This window comes from Cibotium barometz, chromosome 61, assembly GCF_041138505.1.
Source record: "Cibotium barometz isolate CiBa-2024 chromosome 61, ASM4113850v1, whole genome shotgun sequence".
Classification (NCBI taxonomy): domain Eukaryota; kingdom Viridiplantae; phylum Streptophyta; class Polypodiopsida; order Cyatheales; family Cibotiaceae; genus Cibotium; species Cibotium barometz.
The window spans coordinates 32,580,797-32,602,215 of NC_141106.1; the positions used below are offsets into that span (position 1 = coordinate 32,580,797).

A 21,419-nucleotide genomic window follows, 5' to 3' on the forward strand; every position below is an offset into this window, starting at 1 on the left:
ATATACCGGAGGATGGGTATCATGATGACATGCATTCAGTGGCTAATGATGATCATCATGTCGATGAAGATATTGATGTTGACACATGTATACATGGTGATGATCATACCCACACATGTGATGACAGTGATGTATCGCACACACATACACATGATGATATTGATGTATCGTACACACATACACATGATAATAGTGATATACGTGCACATGATGCCACTGACATATATGCACATGACGATGATGTATGTGATAATAATGATATCGAGGGTGATGTGTGTGAGTTAGATCATGTGGGCATGATCTCGAGGGCACAGATGGCAACGGGCATATTGAGCATCGACACTTCTATGCCTATCATCTTTCCTAACGGATCATGAGGATAGTGTGCATTTGATTAATGATGTATCCATTAGCACACTTGATGATAGTGATACTCCACATACGAGTCACGAAGACACCTATGAGCATAGGCCTGAGTTACTAGTGTTAGATGCATGAGGCTATTCTTTTAGGATTTCTATCTGTGGAGATATCGCTGATAGGACTACTACTCCTAGTATTCACAGCATTCCTGGCACTATTTGTGTGGATAGAGTTCATATATTTGAGAAGTTAGGGATAGTGTATATATTTGAGCAGTTAGGGATAGTGCATGAGAGTAGTGATGATTTCATTGATGTGAGACATCGTAGTAGGATTATGCATATTGACCATTTTTATAGTCAATCATATGGCATAGATCACAAGAATCATGGGATTTAGGTCACATAGGGACATCATTGATGGAGATAGACCATGTTTATGAGGATGACCTTAGAGGCTTTGGGGATGCCCTAGATGATGATACCATTTATCTTTCATGTGAGGATACCTCTTTATTTTTCAGTGATGATTATGATGATGTTGATGATTATATTGATATCTTAGATCATCATACACACATAGAGGGTTTTGCACATGAGGAGTTAGTGTATGGTTTGACTCATGCCCATATACCTATTGACGTAGTGGATCATGTCTTTGACATTTTGAGTGATGTCACTCTTACCCTCACATGATGCCGACCTTAAGATACGTTCTTTTAGCTCCTATGGATGTCGACACGAGCCTATATTCTTTGGAGCCATGACATTTTCCTTTGGATGCATTCTTTGCCACTTGAGGAGCATAGTTTTTGGATATGTGGCTCGACATTCAGATGCACCTATGACATATCTCAGTCTTAGCCTATATGATGGCTCTTTTATGCCAGGACCATTTGACATTCTGGCCAGAAGTTTCGAGCTTTTTCGGTGGATACCTTTCGTGCCAAATTTACACTACGGTCGTGAGGATGGGCTTACGAGTTTTCCTTTTGACCCTGGAGCTACTAGTTCTTTGGAGTCGAGCTTTCCTTTTAATCCAGGAGCTACTACCATCTCAGCTTCGATGGTTCGGAATATATACCATACATGTTCTTTTGATCCTGGAGGATACTCAACTGCCTTCATCATCGACAGTGGTTCCTTATCTTCTTCACTTGCACCAAATTATCGTGGGACCATTGCCTTAGATTTTGCATACCTCGGATTTCCTTTCAATCCAGACAGTTGCATAGATACCCTCATCATCGACAAGAGCCCTTTATCCTTTCCATTTGACCCTAGGGGTCATATGATTCATGTATGGGTCTTCCGCTACATCGACATTCAGTCATGGATGTGATTTTTGGATTTTGTACAACATAGCCACTTGTATATGTCTTTTCTTTGGGCATGACCACCCTTCAATTTCGAGGACGAAATCATTGTAGAAGGGGATGGTTTGTAATGAAGTAGTTTTCATTGCACATGCACATGGGGAATGGGGCCTAGACACTTGGGCTTAGGGATATTTACATGTGTACTTTTGGGGAGCCTTGGGCTATATTAGGTATAGGGCTCATGGACATTGTCCCCTTTTTGATAATTACACTTTCATGAGTACTCTTACTCTTTTAGAGAACTAAGCTTCCATGGTGAACTTCTCCCTCTTAAGAAGCTATGTGTGTACTCCATTATGAGTGCAATAGGTGCTACTCCCTCCCTATGATGAGTGGGTCATGTGTGTACTCCATGCTAATGAGTGCAATCCCCAAGGTTTCCTTCATTGCAAATGTCTTGTATTATCACGATTATCAAAGTTCATAAGAGATTAGGCCCCATATTCACTTATATACTAGGCCACCCTTTCACACTACACTTATTAATGTCTCCATAGGCATGCCCAATCCTAGTCCTAATCCTTGGCTCCTTTCATATTGTAAGATTCCTCCCTCCAACTTTTGATGATGTAAAGATGTAAGAACCTCCCCTTCAGTCTCTTGTAATCATCCCCCCCTTCAGAAATGGAAAAAAATATTGTTTAACCCAGTTTTGGTCTAGAGAGAGAAAATATTATAGAGAGAGATAATACAGTTTTGAAATATTTTTGGATAAGTATTTTCTTCCAGCCAATAGGAAGTGATCCCTTGAAATAGAATTTTAATCAGAAATTCCTAAGTTGCATTAGATTTGGACGGTGGTGGGTGAGTCCCCTAGTTCAAAGTTCTAAGCCTTATTAAATTATTATGAGTTTAAAAATGTGATATCCTTATCCATTAAGGTTGGAAAATAAAATTAAAAGAAAAATGGAAAAATTTAGAAATATCCATAAGAAAATAATAAAGAAAGGCTCACATGAGGTGAAGGTTCCATAATTATGAGTTTTCATATATTTTAGGAGACTTTTGGGAGGCTTTGTGACACCTCAGGAGAGAGAAAACATCAAGGAGGCGCCTAGAAATCACATAAAAGGGGTATTTTTTTATTCAAAAAAATCACAGTGGCTAGAGATTTTATCTCTCATCAAACTGGATTTAAAAAAGGGGTTTAACTAGTCCAAAACTTGTCCAAATTGGATCAAACTGAAGCTGGAAGCCTCTAGAGCCCAATTGGGCTTGGTTGGTGGCCTCCGTCACCTATAAATAGACCCCCATTCCTTTGTATTTTCATCTTAGAGTATTTACATGCTAGTGTAATTTTTAATTTAGTGTAATACCTTCTTCCCTCTTCCTTGCCTCTCCATTGTGAAGCTTTGGTGCTTCACTAAACCTCTTCTTCTCTTGAAGATTACCCTTTTTTCTTGGTGGCCAAGCCTCTTCCTTGAGGGCTACACAACTTTTGCAAGGTAAAGAATCAAGCAAACCAAGGGTAAGCCTAAACAATGAAGTTTATTCTCTCTTTTTGATGTTAATCTTCTTCCTAACCTCCCTCATGCTTGGGAAGCATTTTATTTTATGGTTGCTCTTAAAACCATGTTTCTTTAATTTATGTTATTGTTTAGATGAATTAATGTTTATGTTTATGCTTAGGTTTATGCATAAACTAATCTTTATATTAAAAGTGAAAATTTGAGTATTTTCATTTCATAGAAAATGCGGGGAAACTATGGCAAAATTTTTATCATTAGAATATGAGTTTATGCATATATTAAATTCAATGCTAAAAGTGTAATTTTGAGCATTCTCATTTCATAGTAAATGCGAGGAAGTTATGGCAAAATTTTATCATAGAAAATGAAGGTTTATGCATAAACTAATTTTTATGTTAAAAGTGCAATTTTAAGCATTTTCATTTCATAGAAAATGTGGGGACGCTATGGCAAAAATTTTAAAAAATTAAATTAAATTTATGCATAATAAATTTTATGTTAAAAGTGAAACTTTAGGCATTCTCATTTCATAGAAAATGCGGGGAAAGTATGGCATAATTTTAATCATTAGGAAATGAATTTACGCATGATAAATTTTATGCTAAAAGTGGAGTTTTGAATATTATTCAATTGCCAGAAAAATAAAGAAGGTTATGCATAAATTTTTATAGAGAATTATGGAAAGGATTATGAATATAATTCATTTAGATAAAAATGAATTAGTTTGTGTGCATAAATATTTTATGCTAAAAGAAGGATTTTCATGATATTTTATTTTGGGAAAATAGAGAAAAGAATGTGAAAATATTCATAAGGGTGCATCGAGAAAACATAGATAAATGATGTGAATGAATGTGAAATTGATGTGGGGTGATGTGAATTGATGTGGAATGATGTTGAAAGATGTGAAATAATGTCGAAAGATAAGGGATGATGAGAAATGATGTGAAGTAATGAGAAATGATGAGGAATGATGTGAAAGGATGAGGAATGATGTGAAGTAATGAGAAATGATGAGGAATGATGTGAAATGATGAGGAATGATGTGAAAGAATGAGGAATAATATAGAAAGATAGGAATTTCGCTTGGAAACTGTATTTGCATATGAAACCTACTTTTTAAAGATTGTTTTACATCAAGAATGCTGGGAAGCATTTTGACTATTTTGTGGAATGAGGACCTAAGTGGAAAATGTTGCACACAACAGCTGACGGGCGGAGAGTCAAAGAAGGACGTCTTGCGTGGCAAGGTCGGCCGAGGTCTTGACCAGCCTCGACTCGGTTAAAATGGTGAGCTTCCGGTACGGTGGATGAGGGGCCAAGGAAGCGGCCTATGAGTGAAGCGCTAGGTCACCTGCTGCAAAGGAGCCTAGAGGGTGCTGACCATACGGTGCTTGGGCTTTGGGTCAGCTCTGGGTCGCCCAGGATACCCACACGTGCGCCGAGGAAGAACATAAGTTGGAGTTGTTTTTTGAACATGGGCATGGATCTGGTTGATTGGCCTTGCTGGTCTTCAACAGATGAGTTCATGGCTCTTTTTTATATGAGCTAGGAACTATTGAAAAGGCCCTTGAGTGAAGTACTAGGTGAGCCTAGAGGGACTGACCATGTGGTGAGCGTTCTGGTTGCCGATGATGCCATAGGTACGCTGAGGAAGGAATGAATGGAATTGGATTTCAGGGTTAGAAATTGGAAAAGTTAGAATTTGGACCCTGGAACTAGAATACTAAGGATTATGATGGAAACACTGTGGTTTTATTGTAATTCTGTTTGGAAATAGTTGAGAAATAGTTGAATATGAGGATTATGATGGAAACACTGTGGTTTTATTGTAATTATGTTTGGAAATAGTTGAATATGAGAAAAAGGCAATTTCATATTGGGTGCGTAAGTGGTGTGTCTGTTTAATTTTTGTATGAGAGCCGGCTAGGGGGCCTGGGAACTCTTTTCCCTGGTACCCGGGACAAAACATAACCAAATTTTTATAATGGATTCTATCAATACAGTGATTGGGCAGTTGGCTAACCCATGGGATTGGATGGGGTTAGGTTGGATCGATGGATTCCTATAATAAAATTCAATTCTGTTCAAGATACGATAGTTGAAGAAGTAAGTCACAGGATAATCCTTGTTCTATGGAAAAGAATCAACGGCTGTGCCTCTTTTGATGGGGAAAAAAGCGTTGGTCTCTATGAACCAAGTGCAAGTTCCTCCTTTGATCCGGCCATGTGACCCGCGGGTTCGGTCGGAATACAAAGGATAGTTAAGGCTCTTGACTACGTTAGAAGATTTTCCTGGAGGAATAGCCTATGCTTTTTGGGCGAGGGAAGTTTTTCCGGGTTCGGTTTTGGAGAGCTGAGGGATTAGTCTCTTGTTCGGACATTTGTGGGCGAGGCCTCGAGTGGGAAGCGCTGCCCTGCGCGTGAGGTTGCTACTTCCGATGCCAGCACTCCAGAGTTCAATGCGTAGAGAGAGCATGGATCTCACACACATCTCCTTCATCCCTTGGCCTTGGGCCCAAATTGACTTGAGTCCCTTTTTACTTTGTTAGAGAGAGAGAGAGAGAGAGAGAGAGAGAGAGAGAGAGAGAGAGAGAGAGGTGCATGTGTATATGTGTGTGTGTGTGTGTGTGTGTGTGAGAGAGAGAGAGAGAGAGAGAGAGAGAGAGAGAGAGTTTCAACATTTGAGAGAGTGTGTGAGTATGAGAGAGAAAGAGAGAGAGAGAGAGAGAGAGGTGCATGTGTATATGTGTGTGTGTGTGTGTGAGAGAGAGAGAGAGAGAGAGAGAGAGAATAAAAGTATATTTTAATAAAATATAAAGTAAATTAAACGAAACATATGTGTTTGTGTGTGTGTAATATATATATCTATATTATCTATTATGCATGGCGATTTTGTAATTTTTCTTAGAAAAAAAGGTGCCAGCAAATCGACGCTTCTCGACTGCATTTGTCGCGGTTTGAGGTACTGAGGTGCCACGCCTAGGTACCAAGATGTTAGCAAGAGGATGTGTGAATTTTGTAGGCAATGGAGCTGTGTGGAGGGAGAGATCTAAGCTCCACTGAGTGTGGGTACTGCAAAAAGTGAAAAATGGCTTATAAGCACAAGTTTATGAGAGGGGAGGGGACACATGGCGGTTAGAAGAGGCCCAAGTATTGGGGTAGGGGACAGAGAGAAAGGAAGGGGAGCCACGTATTAAGGTAGAGGAGAGAGAGAGAGAGAGAGAGAGAGAGAGGGGAAGTAGAGGAGGTAACGTATTGGGGAAGCAGGGAGAGAGAGAGAAAGAGAGGAAAGGGGAGGGGAGAAGAGAGAGAGAGAGAGAGAGAGGAGTGTAGGGATACTTTGAGAGAAGAAAATTTAAATAAATAATATAATAACAAATAAAAAATATAATAAATAAGTATAAAATATACACATTAACAATAGGTAAACATATAATAAGTAGGGATATTAAATATATATATATGTATATATATTAAATCTATAATAATGTATTATAAATAATGATATATATATATATATAATACATAAATATAAATATACATACTAATATAATAAAAATATATAATTAATTAATTAAATAATGTGGATATATAATAAAAATAAAAATAAAAATATTATATATAAATATGTATTAAATAAATATAAATTTTTTTCCAAAATATTTCTTTATAGTAAATATATAATAGTGTAATATGAATATAATAATACACCCTAAATACATATTAATAATATAATGTAATATATAAATATATATAACAATAATAAAAAATGTGATTATATATAACAATATAACAATAATAATAAACATAAGTAAAAAATTTAATGTAAATACTAAATATATGATAAATCAATCTAAATAAATATAGAAAAAATATAAATTGTATAATATAAAAATTTCTGAAAGTTATTCAACCGGTTGGATGCCCTTGCGACCTGGTGAAGTATATTATGATCAACGACAAGCACTAGGGTTTAAGGAACCGCACGTGCGAAAACTCTGCGATAGGGACTCTTCGATTGGGCGCCAAAATCTAAAGTCGAGACAAGGTAATAGCTCACTGTTTTTGTGTTTCTTTGTTTCTGTGTTCTCTTTTAGGTCTTATTGTGTCTGGATATGCACTACATGCAGGTCCAACGTCCATCAAACATTTCGTGTAGCATGGGAGTTGTAGTGGCCCCAAGTTTGATAGAGGAGGCAAGAATGGTATTGAGTAGAAGGGAGAGTATAGTGGACGAGAACTCAGGGGAGAATTTCACATTGGCTAGGAATTTTAGTTTCAGTAAAGCATGGGAATTTATCACAGGTCCTAAGATAGATTTGATTCTTAGGTACGCAAATGATACCTTGTTTGCGGTAGATCTGTGCAGAGCTCCCCATGCTAATTGCATAGGTAGCATGATGGGTTTCTTTCCCCAATGCTGGGAATACTACGTTGCACCAAACAAAAGGATTTTCATACAAAATGACATTTGGATCCCCGATGCAGCCATTCAGCCTCATCTTCGACAACCCAAGGAGCCCACCGTGGTGGTGGAAGTTGCAGATTCTGAATCATTACAAAGTCTTTACAGGTTTCGAGATTCATTCTCTCTTTTTTTTTTTAAAAAAAAAAAAGCTTATCTTATTTTTCCCTGTCCCTCCACAAAAAAAAAAAACTATTTAGAAAGCTATGTAGACACATTTAGTGTTTACACTTTGGTTTATTCACTATGACTACCCTACTGTCTAAAACCATGAAGTCCAAAATTGCATACATTCGAGTTACACATGTAGGAAATTTATGCTCCCCAATGCAACAAGCTTTGTGACATCCTCTTGCAGCCACTATTAAAACTGCATTTTTTTGAGAGGATTCTTTACATTACATGTTGAGAATCATGAATAAATAGTATCAGGTATTGGCCCATTTGCCACCTCCAGTTGTACCTCATGATCATCCATGATTTTATCATTTTGACAAGTATGCAATTCTACTAGGAATCAGGATACAGGACATGGAAAGAGGGCTTAGGCACATGGCCAACAAGGTGATGCAACAGTGCTACATGGCAGGTCTTTGGCATGTCATGGCAGCTAGGAAGCCATTGTGTGCATGGGGGCTAGGGTAGGAGTGCCATGTGGTTGCATGCTCCTTGCAACATTAAAGAATGTGTCTCAGTTGACTAGCATAATGCTGGTAAAAACTAGCAACTGGACTTCTTGTAGCATGCATCCTCGTTGCTCAGGAGAGATATCCGCGCGTTTGTGCAGAGCCACTCAAGAGAGTCACGTGTGCACATTTGTGCAGCACGTGGGCTGCAGGTTTGTGTAGCACTGCGTAGGCAGCGTGTTTACTGTCCCAACGCTTGTACTCTCGTGTGGCAAAACGTTGTAATTGAGTCGTATGTGTCCTTGTTTTGTTATACATCTTTCAATTGTTTATTTTTCATGCTTTTGTAAAAACAACAATGTAAGAGTGTTGTGTTTTAAATTTGAATGAACAAGTGCCATATTGTGACTATTGGTAGTAGAGCATCAATCTCTTAAAGACCAGTTGTCTTTTTTTCCCCTTTAAGGCAAAGGGCAAGCAAATTGGGTTCAAAGAGCACATGACTGTCTATTTCTTACTGTGAGGCCCTTATACCCTCCCACTTATTGCCGCCTCTAAGCGTCGAGCATGCAGACACCACTTTGATAACCACACCAAGCAATGCCAAAGGGCACCTCATCGGAAGGCCAAGCTGAAATGCATGCTGCCCTTAAGCTCGGAAAAGATATCCCATTTCGTACACACAGCTTCAAAGTTTCCTGTAAGCTGTGCCCATCACAATCTGAGAAGGCCAGGGTTGACACTGAGAGCAGAGATAGTCATATTTGACCAAAATGGTGACATCTCCCCCCACTAGGAGGATGGATCCTCCAGTCCTACAGGTGATCAGGATGAGGTGGGCATGGAGCTGTTGATGGAGTTTGGCTCTCTTCTTGGATGAGTTGCCACCATCATGACTGAAGGACTTTACTATTAAATTGGTCCCAAGGCAGGAGCCTCCATCGAAGCCCCCCCACCGAATGAGCAAGAAGGCTTGTGAAGCTCAAAGCACATATCAATGATTTTTTGGAGCGGGGACTGACACAAGTCAGTTTGAGTCCCTTTGGAGCTCTAGTACTATTGGTCAAATAGGACGGGAGTTCACGCGTGTGTGTTTGGATTTGAGGGCACTCAACAAAGTCACCGTCAAGAACAAGTTTTCATTGTCTCGGATTGATGAGCTGTTAGATCAGTTGGCAGGAGTGGTGGTTTTCAACAAGCTTGACTTGAAGTCAGGCTACTATCAAATTCGGATTGCGTTAGAAGACATTCACAAGACGGCATTTCGAACCTCCTTTGGGTTGTTCGAATTCTTGGTGTTACCTTTTGGACCTTCCAATGCTCGAGATTTCTTTTCTAGGCTGATGATTAAGGTGCTACAGCCATTCTTGGGGAAGTTTGTCATTGTATTCTTGGATGACATCCTCGTTTACAAGTAGTCCACATAGGAGCATTATGGGCACTTGCGAGAGTGTCTCAAGCTGTCGGAGGAGAACAAGCTATTTTTGAACCGTAAGAAGCGTGAGTTCTTCATGGGATCCATCAGCTACTTAGGGCACATCATTTCCGCAGGGGTTATCAGAATGGACTCGGAGAAAGTTCAGGACATAGTTGAGTCACGAGTGGGCTACCCCCGAGGACGCGACGCAGCTTCGCATGTTCTTGGGATTGATAGTGTTGTCTATAGGTGGTTCATGGAGTATTATGCGCAGGTAACGTTGCCTTTGACAGATGCTACCGGGCAGAGTTTCACATGAAGTTGGACACTGGAGATGCAGAAAGTCTTCAAAGGACTGAGGGTCATCTACTCGTCCTATCCAGTACTCAGGTTGCCAGATTTGAATGAGCCACTTTTAGTCATTTGTGATGCGAGTGGCAGTGTTACAGCAACATGGCCATCCGGTAGCATATGAGAGTAGGAAGTTGAAGGGAGCAGAGCTCAGATACTCTACCTATGACAAGGAACTCTTAGCCATTGTGGAAATGGAGGCATTTGCCATTACCTCATTGGACAGGATTTCAGGCTTAAGATGGATCATCAAACTTTGTGCTCCTTGTAGACACAGTCGAAGTAGGAGATGTCTTCAAGACAGTTGTGGTAGTGGCATTTTCTTTCTTAGGTCAGCTTTGGGATAGAGTATGCACTTGGGAAGGAGAATCAGGTAGCAGTTGCATTGAGCAAAGAGGCCTCATCCCATACAGGTGGTCACATCGATACAGTCTGACTACTTTGTTCCGATGAAGGAGCTCTACATGAGATGGATTCAGAGTTTGGTCCAGAGGTGCACACGTATAATCAGGGTCTCAGGTAGACTTTGTGCTTAGAGATGTGTGGATTCGAAACCAGATACCAGGAAGGCAGCGAGCAAGCTTCAGCCCACAAACTTAACACATATCCATCATCACTTTGCATAAAACATAAAAGCTGGACCAAACATCCACAAATGCTGAAAATGGATCTTGCACATGTGACACCACATAGAGGCCGGAATGGGCCGATCCCTCCCTTGGAGTATTTTATTACCCAAGGAGAATAATATCATGTACAAGCTTTGAGGGCCTTACTCTTCCCACGGGAGATGCCGGATTATCCATATACAAATGCCATAACACAGCCCAACTCGAGGCTACCAAGCCGGAAAATAGGTTGTAGAAATGCCGAGCCAACAATATAATCCATATACCTCCGTGTGGGTACTGATTCTTCACCAAAAACCACGGGTCTTCATGCAATAGAGTTGGTACAGCAAGTACAACTCTCCACTCAGCCGGTACAGTAGGTACAATGGCTGGTACAGTCGGTACAGTGGTTGGTACATCAGGTACAGTGGTTGGTACAGCCGGTACGGTGGCTGGTACAAGAGGTGCAACAAGTACAAATGCTGGTACAACATGTACAATGACTAGTACAGCAGATACAGTGGCTGGTACAGCAAGTATAGAAGCCGGTACAGTCGGTACAATGAGTGGTACGGCAAGTACAGAAGCTGGTATAGTCGGTACAAGGATTGGTACAACAAGTACAATGGCTAGAAATCATAATAAATGATTAAATATCCTTGCCTTCAGTATTTCTTCGCGATGGAAGCCTCCAAAACAGTCCGCAATAGTCGGTATTCTTCATGGGCAGCCTTCAAGAGAGAGAGAAAGAGAGTAGCCATCATTAGGGAAGCCTTCAATGGTGGTAGAGGCTAGTGTGCAGCAAGAGAGCCTCTATCAATGAAGAGAGAGTGCTCCAATTTATAGATTTGGGCCTCCCATGAGCTAAAATGGCAAGAGAAGGCTACAATGACAAGTGGAGAGCCACACGATAGCTGAAGTGACAAGTGTGAGGCCACTTGTCTCACTTTTATCCACTTTCTAACAAGTGTCAGGCCACTTGTCTCACTTTGATCCACTTTCTTGCCACATGTCCCAATCTAAGAGATGGGTCCTTCCATAAACTTTATCTCTAAAAATATCCCAACTGGTAGACATTCTATCATAGGCACTTTGCCAACTCTTGGTATCTGCTCAATTCCAAATGTAATGACACGAACAGAATTTCCATCGGAGTCGGGCCAAAAATAGCAACTCTCCTAAATTTTAGGAGTGTGGTCCTTTGTAGTCTAGGATAATCCCCCATTCCCAAAGCTTGTACTTTCCAAATATTTAGGCATCCTGGAGTCCACCAGACCCCTTTCATATACTGGGAAATGTCCAGGCTGGTGACAGGTGTAGACAGGCGATAGAGCACCAGAGGATTGCAGTGGTGTCGAAGACTTTGTCTGGCATTTGGCTAGATAAAGTTCACTCACTTCGTGGCCGATGGGGCAAGATACAAGGAGATTCGGATCGGATGAGGAAACGCCGAGAGGCTTTTCTCAGCATGTGTGAGCATGGCCCCTTTCTCAACTTCGAGGATCATGGGATACTCTGGCATCTCAATCCACCAGAGTGGCTTTTTACTTGGCCTATTGTAAGAGGTAAACCCCCGTAGAGGCATAGTCACATGGAATGGCATTCCAGAGTGCAGGGAACGTGGGAACACCGGCTTGCTGTCCAAGGGAGCATGGGAACGCCTGGGAACGGCAACTGTCGGCCTGTTACATAACACGCGTTCCGGGAATGGCTGGTGTGAATGCTGCGTTCGAAGCAGGCTACGACATTAGTTTTATTTTTGGCCGTTTTTTTGTTATTTTGGCAGTAACACCTGGCCACGTCGCTCAATAAAGAGGGCCTAACCCACTTGCAAATGGCAGCCAGCGGCTAGCCACTTCACACGTGCCTCACGCTAGTCGTCGAGGGACTCTGGCCAGCCACATTCGAAACGACTTTTGTCAAGCGCGTTGCCAACGGGTCAAAGAAGCGAAGGCTTGCCTTGCACCTGGGATTTTTTTTAATAAAAAAAAAGAAAAAAGAAAAAAAAAACATCTTGCCACCTTGCATAATGACCTCTCTCTCTCTCTCCCTCTCTCTCTCCCTCTCTCTATTTAACCTTGCCTTGTGCAATGCATAAGGCAAGTCAACAATTTGAAGCCCTCTCAATGCTCATTCCTAGCTATGAGTATGAAGTTACAGAATGTCCACGTTTTCTATCTTGCAATCTCTCTCTCTACTAACTCACTCTACTGTTTAGAGTTGAGAGTCTAGACTCTCTCTCTCTCTCTCTCTCTCTCTCTCTCTCTCTCTCTCTCTATGTGTGTATGTATGTATGTATGTATGTATATCAAATTTCCATTCTCTCTCCGAGCTCTCTCTCATAATGCCTCCCAAGGGTACCAAAAGAGATAAGAAGGTGAACTCTTGGTCTTGGTGGGATGAAGTGGATGTCCTTGAACAGGGTGTTGGAGGGGGAGCTAGGAGATGGAAATGTCACTATTGCAACATTACCAAATTCACGGGAGCCAACCGGGTACGAGGACATGAAGCTACCCAAGAAATACAGCCTTGTGGATGTTAGCAGTCATCTCCTGTCTGCACACTACACATTAGGGCCTCTGTTGTGGGTTTGCCCACCCATTTTGGTGTTCCTCCATTTTTTCCCCACTTTTTGTAATTTTTCCCTGTTTTTTCATGGCCGTGGGGCTGTTATTTGCTGGCTGCCTGGAGCTGTACTAGCCGACTTGAGCCTTGTACCTGGCCAACTGTCCCCCTGCTGGCCGACTGCTTGTATGCAGTCGTGAGCTTGTCCAGCAGCCAGTCGGCTGCCTTTTTGCTGGCCGACCAGCATGGCGGGGTGGTATAAATACCACTCCTACCCCCACTTCATGTAGTTGTACCGGATCTTGTATATAGTAGAGTTTATACAACTTCTCTCTGTCTCTTCTGCGTTTGCTCTTCTATGCTCAGTTCTATGTTCAGATTCAGGCTGATGGTTCTCTCCTGCGTTTGCTTGTCTTCAGCAAAGAGTACAAAGCTGTCTTTCTCCATAGCTTTTCATCCACAAATGGGGCCTTTTGGATTACATGGTACAGGAACAGGAGTCTTCATCCCTAGGATGAGCATTGATTTGGGAGCTTGGTGTACAGGTTGATATCGGCATTCATGCAGAGGCAGGCTAGGTCACTTGGTGACGAGAGCTGTTGTCGAGGTTCACAGGTACTTGCTCAGTTGCAGGATGGGAACAGGATGCATGGCAGGTGTAGAGGTTCATTGGGTACAGGTAGGTACTAGTGGAGCAGCAATTTGGAGCAGATGATTGACATCAGATTGTGCTTTGGGACGATGAGTTGTGGATGGTTGGTTCCACATGGACACGTGACTAGTTGGTTGGGAGCTTGCCAGCTGGGGGTGTCAGATTTTGGCAGGAGAGCTTTCTTGAGCTCAGTGCCATAGTTAACACCAAAGAGCTCAGGGGGTGTTGCCATGTGATTGGGTGACTCATAGGGGTGTGTGAGTAGTAGTCCCATCACGCGACGGCGAGTTATGTAATATGGATAGAGGTTTTTAAGGTCAGGTGCCAGCAGGATTGTCAGCTACAATGTTGGAGGCATGTTTCTTCCACTTGGAGTGTTAGCAGGACAGAGAGGCATTCTTGGACCGAGGGATACATGGAGATCCGGAAACCTTTTATCTAGAGATTGGTGCTCAACAAGCTCACAGATGGAGGCTTGAGTACCAAGGCTGATGTAGACATTGTGGGCCTCTAGGGTGTCTAGAGGGGGTGCCAACAGCTAGACAGTTTGGCGGTGTTAGAGCTCTAAGGAGCAGATTTTTTCTTGGAGGTAGAGAGTCAAACAACATCCTTTCTTGGGCTGAAGAGGGAGCACATTGTGTGGATTGGTGTGATACAGATTGGGTTGGAGATATGGACATCTGGTGGTTCATTTTTTGGATTTTGCTGGACTTCTGGATGGCGAGCAGTTTCTTGGAGTAAGTGGCAGAGGTGGGAGCAGATCGACTTCTCGACTTGCTTTGGAGGTTTCCTTTTCCAAATCCTTGGACCGGTTTCTCTCCCAGGATCTGAGAGGGGGTGTTAGCATTATTCATCTCCTGGTAGTGTGCCCAAGTTGTGTATCAGGGGTGCCCATATTTATCCCGGGCAGCACCATATTTTTCCCTCATGTTCAGGCCCTTGGTTGTAGGGTTGGCCACCCATTTTTCACATATTTATTTTAGCTAGTCGTGAGTCTTTTCTGGAGCAAGTCGTCCAGCTTCTTTTGGGGCTATATAAAGCTTGCCTCCTTCTCATTTGTACTTATCTTGACAAGGGCTTCCAGGCCTGGGTCCTCCCTCAGGGGAGTTGCTCATCATGCCCTCACTTATGGGGACCACCCCTTGCACAGGGCTGTTTGTATCATTGCATCTTCATCATTATGCAGATTCGTTTTCTTTCTCTGTGCCTATGTCTCACGCTTTCCGTTGTGCACTTTTGACATCTTCCCCCCCTTAGGAGGCTTCTCTTCCCCAACAGTAGGTTTCTCCCCTAGATCCCCCCCTCCCCCCTTCCCCCGTGATCTCCCCTTCCGCCCCCCTGCTCTATGGCCCCTCTCCTCCTCGCCCTCCTCGTCTGCCTTGTCAACCCCCTTCCACCTCTCCCGAGCTCTCTCGCCACCCCTCCGTTCCCCCTACTGTTGAGAGGCCTTCTACAGGCTCGGTTCATAGTCGTTCATCGTTTCTCGAAGCCCCCTCGTCGCTGCTTCCCCGATGGGAGCTCTGCCCCCCAGACGTACCTGGAGGACCTCCCTGGATCTTGGGACAGCTAGTGGATTATGGATTTTTCAGACACCTCGCGGAGGACACGAACGAGTTTGCTGAGACCACGGCACATCTCAGCGGCTATGTTATCTTCCACCACTCCAGGCATGCCACCCTAGAGAGTGGCACAGTGGTATTCTCTTTCCCTCTGAGCGTGACTCCAGACTAGCAGTGGAGTGAGGAGTCCGTTTCAGCCACCATTCATGTTCAGGTGGTTGAGTATTCTCACCATTCGAGTGAGCTGCGCCTCACCGACATTGTTACAGACTTTTGGCCCTCGGCGCACACAGAGCTTGGCTGGTCCTGTCGGAAGGATCAAGATGGAGAGGTTGAGGCCTCCAGCATAGAGGTTCTCCTCTGCATTTATCTCCACGTCTCTTTGGCGATACCTCTCCGGCCGTCATACAGCTATCTACACTATGACAGCTGGACCCCCGAGTACACCTATAGCAGGAGCTCGGACCGAGTGGTGGTTCATGGAGGACAGGATTGGAGTCTTCCTTGGATGATTACGTACTAGGATGGATTGCGACTACTCGCTGTCCAAGCCAGTGCCCAAGACTTTTCGAGTGGAGGGCTGTTCTTGTCAAAGTCACGTAGCAACAGCACGCACACCACCCTAGGAAACTGAGCAACGTCGGTGGCTGGGCTCCCATCTCCTATAGCCATTCCTCCCCCCCAAAAACCCGGCCGGAGGAGATCTCTATGACAAGGTGGCTCTTCGACTTCCCTGCTCTTGCATATGGGATAATCCACCACGACTTCTAGTCATGCAATAACCCGAGAGTAGCTATGAGAGTTGCCACCTCCAACACCCTCCTTCAATTCAAGCACCTCGATCAAACAGAGGTTAGTACGGACAGAGCTGTACGGATTCCGTATGTTGTACGGCACATGTCAGGAGGGGTGGAGACTGCGTGTATGGAGCCTATAGACCTGGTCGTATAACATCTGAGGGGTGGTCGTACGGTTGTACAAATTAGGGTTTGCAGGTTTTGCAGATTTTGATTCTCAAGCTCATCAATAACCACTCCTGTCATGCTAGATTGTACTGGACCACCATGTACACTTTGGTCAACATTATGGATTCTACAATAGTGCATATGATAATAGATATGATTGTTGACTAGGGCCCCCTTAAACTGCTATTGCAGGATGACCATCGTCTTCTTAGCACTCGGACAGTGGGCATCTATCTAATGGCAAGTGACCATTACAGTGGTTAGATTGCTCCTGAGGTAGCTGCACACTTGGATGGTTGTGATTTTGCCATTTGGAAGAGTGAGATTGCTAGTTTGGAAAGTTGTTGCTATGCTACCAAAGTAAAAACAGGATATGGATTAATCATTTACCTCATGTATTTTGCCATTTGGAAGAGTGAGATTGCTAGTTTGGAAAGTTGTTGCTATGCTACCAAAGTAAAAACAGGATATGGATTAATCATTTACCTCATGTATCTTGTCAGGTGTGCAACGACATATCTACATGCATCTACCTCAATCCAAAAAGTGTTATGCGTGAAGTTATGGAATCCACGCAGCAATGGTGATAGGGCTATGCTCTTTATGTGTTATGATAGGAATAGCCCTGTCGTGAATGGGTACCGCCGACCACACCGAGTAGTTTCGTTTGGGACTGCAGATTTACATATAACATGCAAACGGCTTCTTATGAGTTGGGGGGTCCCTTCAGTTCTCATTCAGGGTAGACATCCCAACAGTGGTGACCCCCTTTGCAATGCGCCGAATTTACCTTTATACCAAATTGTAGTTGGTGCTGCCACAGTGTTTCATGGTTCTCCTGTGCAGATTCCAGGGAGATTCTTGAATGGCTTTACGATTGACTTGTTCCATGTGCAATGGGCTGTCATCAACGCTGAAGATTGAACCATAGTTTGTGGACTTGAACTTGAACTTGAGATAGGAGAAAATACAAATGTGGGGGTTTTTTGGTGTAATCTCCCTGTTTGATTTGCAATGAAGGATATGGGGACTTGGCTATGTTTCATATTTTGGGTTAAATGTGACTTGGCTAGGTTTCATATTTTTGGTGCTGGAATTATTTCAAAAGTCCTTGCTGTTTTGAAGTTTTTATTGCATATGACTTTTGACAAGGTTGGGATGTGTGACTCACATATATGCATGTGAAGATAGGCTGGGCTTGGGTAATGTTGATTGGTTATGTATGGATGATGATTATTTGTAGATTCATGGGCATCTATATATTCATATATGAGTGTGAATTGTGTTTGGGGGAGAAGGGGTTGTTTAAGGACATGCTTCATGGGTTCAAGGGAGCCTTGAAGAATGTCCAGGGTGCAGCTTGGAACGGTTGCTCTAATGCCAATTGACATGCTTACACTTCGCAAGACTGTTTCATTCTGCTTTGGAAAAGGATCTCCAAGTCACCTTACAAGAATGTGGGAGGGTTTCAGCACTTGGCAACAATACAACCAGTGGTTGGTACCTCCATGCAACAAATGGAAACCCCCATCATCCAGCTATGATAGCATGTTAGAGTATAATCAACAGTATTGTACAATACTTATACCCTCATCGTCGAGATAAAAAGTGGGCTATGATAGCATGTTACTTGTATTATACGGTTACTGGAGAGAGAGAGAGAGAGAGAGAGAGAGAGAGAGGGTGATGATGATGATGCTAAAACATCCTAGGGAGGCAGTGCAAAACAATACACAAGTGTCTCCTTCACAGTGTTAAGCATTTGTTGATGACACTCTAGTAAGGTGGGAAGTGCCTAATGCACAGGTTTCTTGATGCCAAGTGCAAGAAGTTGATGGAAGGTTTCACATTTCTCTAAAACATGAAAGAAATGTTTCCTAATGTGTGACTATGCTTGTGTGTGTGTGTGTGTGTGTGTGTGTGTGTGTGTGTGTGTGAGAGAGAGAGAGAGAGAGAGTGAGAGAGAGAGAGAGATTAGCATCTTCAAAAGTCCAAAATGACTTATGAAACCAAAATAATTACATCAAGTCTATGTGATACAATGTCTGAATTACATGAAATGGAAATGCTAGGAACTAAAAATGAAAAGCCAAAATTGGTACCAGAACTAAGAGCGTATAGATCTCTACCCTCATTCTAATATACCCCTCATCTACATGGTGCTCGGGGTGGTGGGACTGAGCTGGTAGAGAAGGTCCTCCTATGGTGGGAGATGATGGCCGTGATCTACTTGAAGTATCGGGGTCGTGGGCGAGGCTTGTGTGCTCTGCAAAGCTCAGTGGCTGTGTCTAATCTCCCTCCTCTTGATCTATCGGGGTCGTGGGTGAGGCTCCCGTGCTCTACAAAGCTCAGTGGCTCTGTCTAATCTCACTCCTCTTGATCGGGGTTGAATTGATGCTGCTTGGGATTCGGGTGATAGGGGGTGGAGGTTGCTATAGAGGTCTCTGCATGGGATCCAGATGGAGGGGGATTGCACTAGAAGTCTCTGCACAGAAGAAGACTGTAAGTGCTCTTTGCTTCGGTCCCCTTGTTACTGCAAGCGTGTGGTGTAGTAGGGACTCTCTGTGTCTACGGAGCTCCAAGAGGAAGAGTCCTAGGCATCTTTGATCGATATGCTTGGCATAAACCCTTTTCTACTCAATATAAAGTGCTTTACACGGTATAAAAGATGATTAAATATTTACACAATCCAATTAAAAAATATATATGAAGTAATATTAAACGGTGTGGTTAATAAGGGTCTACATTACCTTAGCAAAACTTTTACTAGGTTTTCTTTGTAGGGTTAGATTGCATGCATGATTCAAACTTAGCTCTAAGATTGTAACAACAACATTTTTGCAATATACATTAGATTAGGCCAAGGTGTAGCTTCTCTATTGAGTATGTGAAATTAGAATTAGCTTCAATCATAATTTCTTTATCGTTAATTGAACAGGCTAACATAGGGAAAGGCAGTAGTGAAGAAGGATCTCTAAATTAAGCAAAACTTTTAATAAGTTGTCTTTTGTATGCATCTTTAGAGTTAGATTGCATGTATATTTCGGAACTAAATCTAAAGATTGTAAATGTAGCTTTTTTTCATATAAGGTCCAAGAGTAGCTTCTCAAATTAAGATTAGTGGTAAGAACAATTTATTCAAAACTTATTACAACGTTAATTCTTCCACTATGTCACCCATGTGGCACATATGCATGCATAGTGACCATATAACTCTCTTTGAGCTCTCTTATGCAGCATAAGAGAGATCTTATACTCTCTCATGCTTTAACAATAGGATAGCATCATATCCCACTCCAACAGGAAAAAACTTTGCTTCTTTCTTCGACAACCATCCTTCTTAACCTGAAAATTATATGCAGAAGATTACATCCTATAGGTGCAACATAATTTTTATCAAGAGCAAAAAAAAACAAATGCACTTACTTTCGATTCTCAACCAAGGGGACCATCTCTTCTAGTAAGTTCCTCAATTCAATATCCCCAACTGATTCATTACCCTCCCTGTCTTTTTTCATGATAGAAGACATGATCAACTCTTTGGCTATGGTCATTTGTTTCTTGGAGTAATACTTCTGTCTCATTGAATAGCTCTTTGTACCAACAATCTCATCTTTTGAATTGAAGCTTTAGTCCAAAGGTGCCCATCAAACTTGTGCTCCATGCAATCCATTGCTTGCAGGTTACCATAAGTTGGAGGGAATTCAAATATTACATCTGTTGGGCGTCCGACACGTAAAAGTGTTCTAATTAGAACTACACGATAATTCATGAGGTGTATGGGATACCGACATTTACATGGACGTGCCATCCCTTGGGTACAATATGAAGTGCAATTATGCGAGACTAAATCCCACTTTAACATTATTTGTCTAGGGCGACCGAAAGCTAATCCTCGATATCCATAGCCATTCCTTCTTGTCTACAAATGTTTATGCCTTTGTCTTCGCTCTTCCTTTAAACTAAATGTGTCTTCTTAGCCTGTTGTCGATGTGAATCTTTGATTAACCATTGCGGACACTGCCTTCAAGCGTGTCTTCGGGTGCTAATGGGGCATTTAAGGTGCCCTTGGGTTAACATATGTAAATTTGGGTACATGAAAAAATGAGGTAAAAATAAAAGGGACCCCTTCCATGTGCACATTAAAATGGGTTAGAAAGATAAAATTTTAAGGGCCAAGATTTGTGAAATAATTAATAAATAAATTTATGGGTAAGTCTAAGGAAAATAATGAATTAATATTCCCCTTACAAAATAATATTAGGCATGTGCTTGGGTAAAGAAGCATTAGCCTTGATATTTGTAAATGGGAAGGTGCACTTTAATTAGTCTATGGTTAAATGGGTAAGGGTAAAAACCTTAGGTTTAATTTTTGGGTAAGGAAAAATAAATAAATGGGGAGGATAATGATGGGAACTAGTTGTAAACTCAAACCATGCATGCCAAAGTAGAGTTAAGTGAGTGAGATTTAGTTGCATGGGGGAAAGTTTAGTTTATGGTGGACTGCCTACCAAATTAGACTTAGTTGCATAGGGAATTGTGGGATTATGCATTATTTGAGTGCACATGCATATATTTAGCATACATCACACCAAAGGCCCCCCTTCCTTGCATTTTTCTCGTGAGTTTCTTTCTTGGAGGATGTGAGTACTTTTATATCATTTTTAGTGCCTACACATGCACACAACGTAGTCGAGAAATTACCTTACACTTTTAGTACTTCATTTGCATGTTTTAGAGCTTGGGGAGGACTATAGCACTCTTCGAAGCCACAAGAAAACTCATGTACTTCTTGGGATCTTGGAAAGCATATCCGCTTGAGCATTGGCATATACTTCAACCCCCAAAGGCTAAGAGGTACAGTCAACATCTATATTCAAATTTTTGTTATTTCTTGCTTATGTACATCTATACTATCTATTAAGAATCGAGGAGAGGAAGGGGGTGGGGGAACGTGGCAAGACAGGGGGGAGAGTGCAGGCATGTGTAAGCCAAG

At 42.2% G+C, this 21,419-nt stretch overlaps 1 protein-coding gene across 1 annotated transcript; it reads left to right on the forward strand.

The window, feature by feature from the left end:
• Positions 1–7,140: 7,140 nt before the first annotated feature.
• Positions 7,141–17,462, forward strand: LOC147604799 (uncharacterized). The gene is made up of 3 exons (XM_086794826.1): positions 7,141–7,260; positions 7,701–7,785; positions 16,927–17,462. Exon 3 carries the CDS (start codon positions 17,018–17,020, stop codon positions 17,345–17,347), a length of 330 nt encoding a protein of 109 aa, XP_086650952.1. The 5' UTR covers positions 7,141–7,260; positions 7,701–7,785; positions 16,927–17,017; the 3' UTR covers positions 17,348–17,462.
• The last annotated feature ends 3,957 nt before the right edge of the window (positions 17,463–21,419 follow it).

Excerpts from the sequence above, each read along its gene's own strand:
- LOC147604799 (XM_086794826.1), top strand. The coding sequence starts at position 17,018 with ATGCTCTTTATGTGTTATGATAGGAATAGCCCTGTCGTGAATGGGTAC.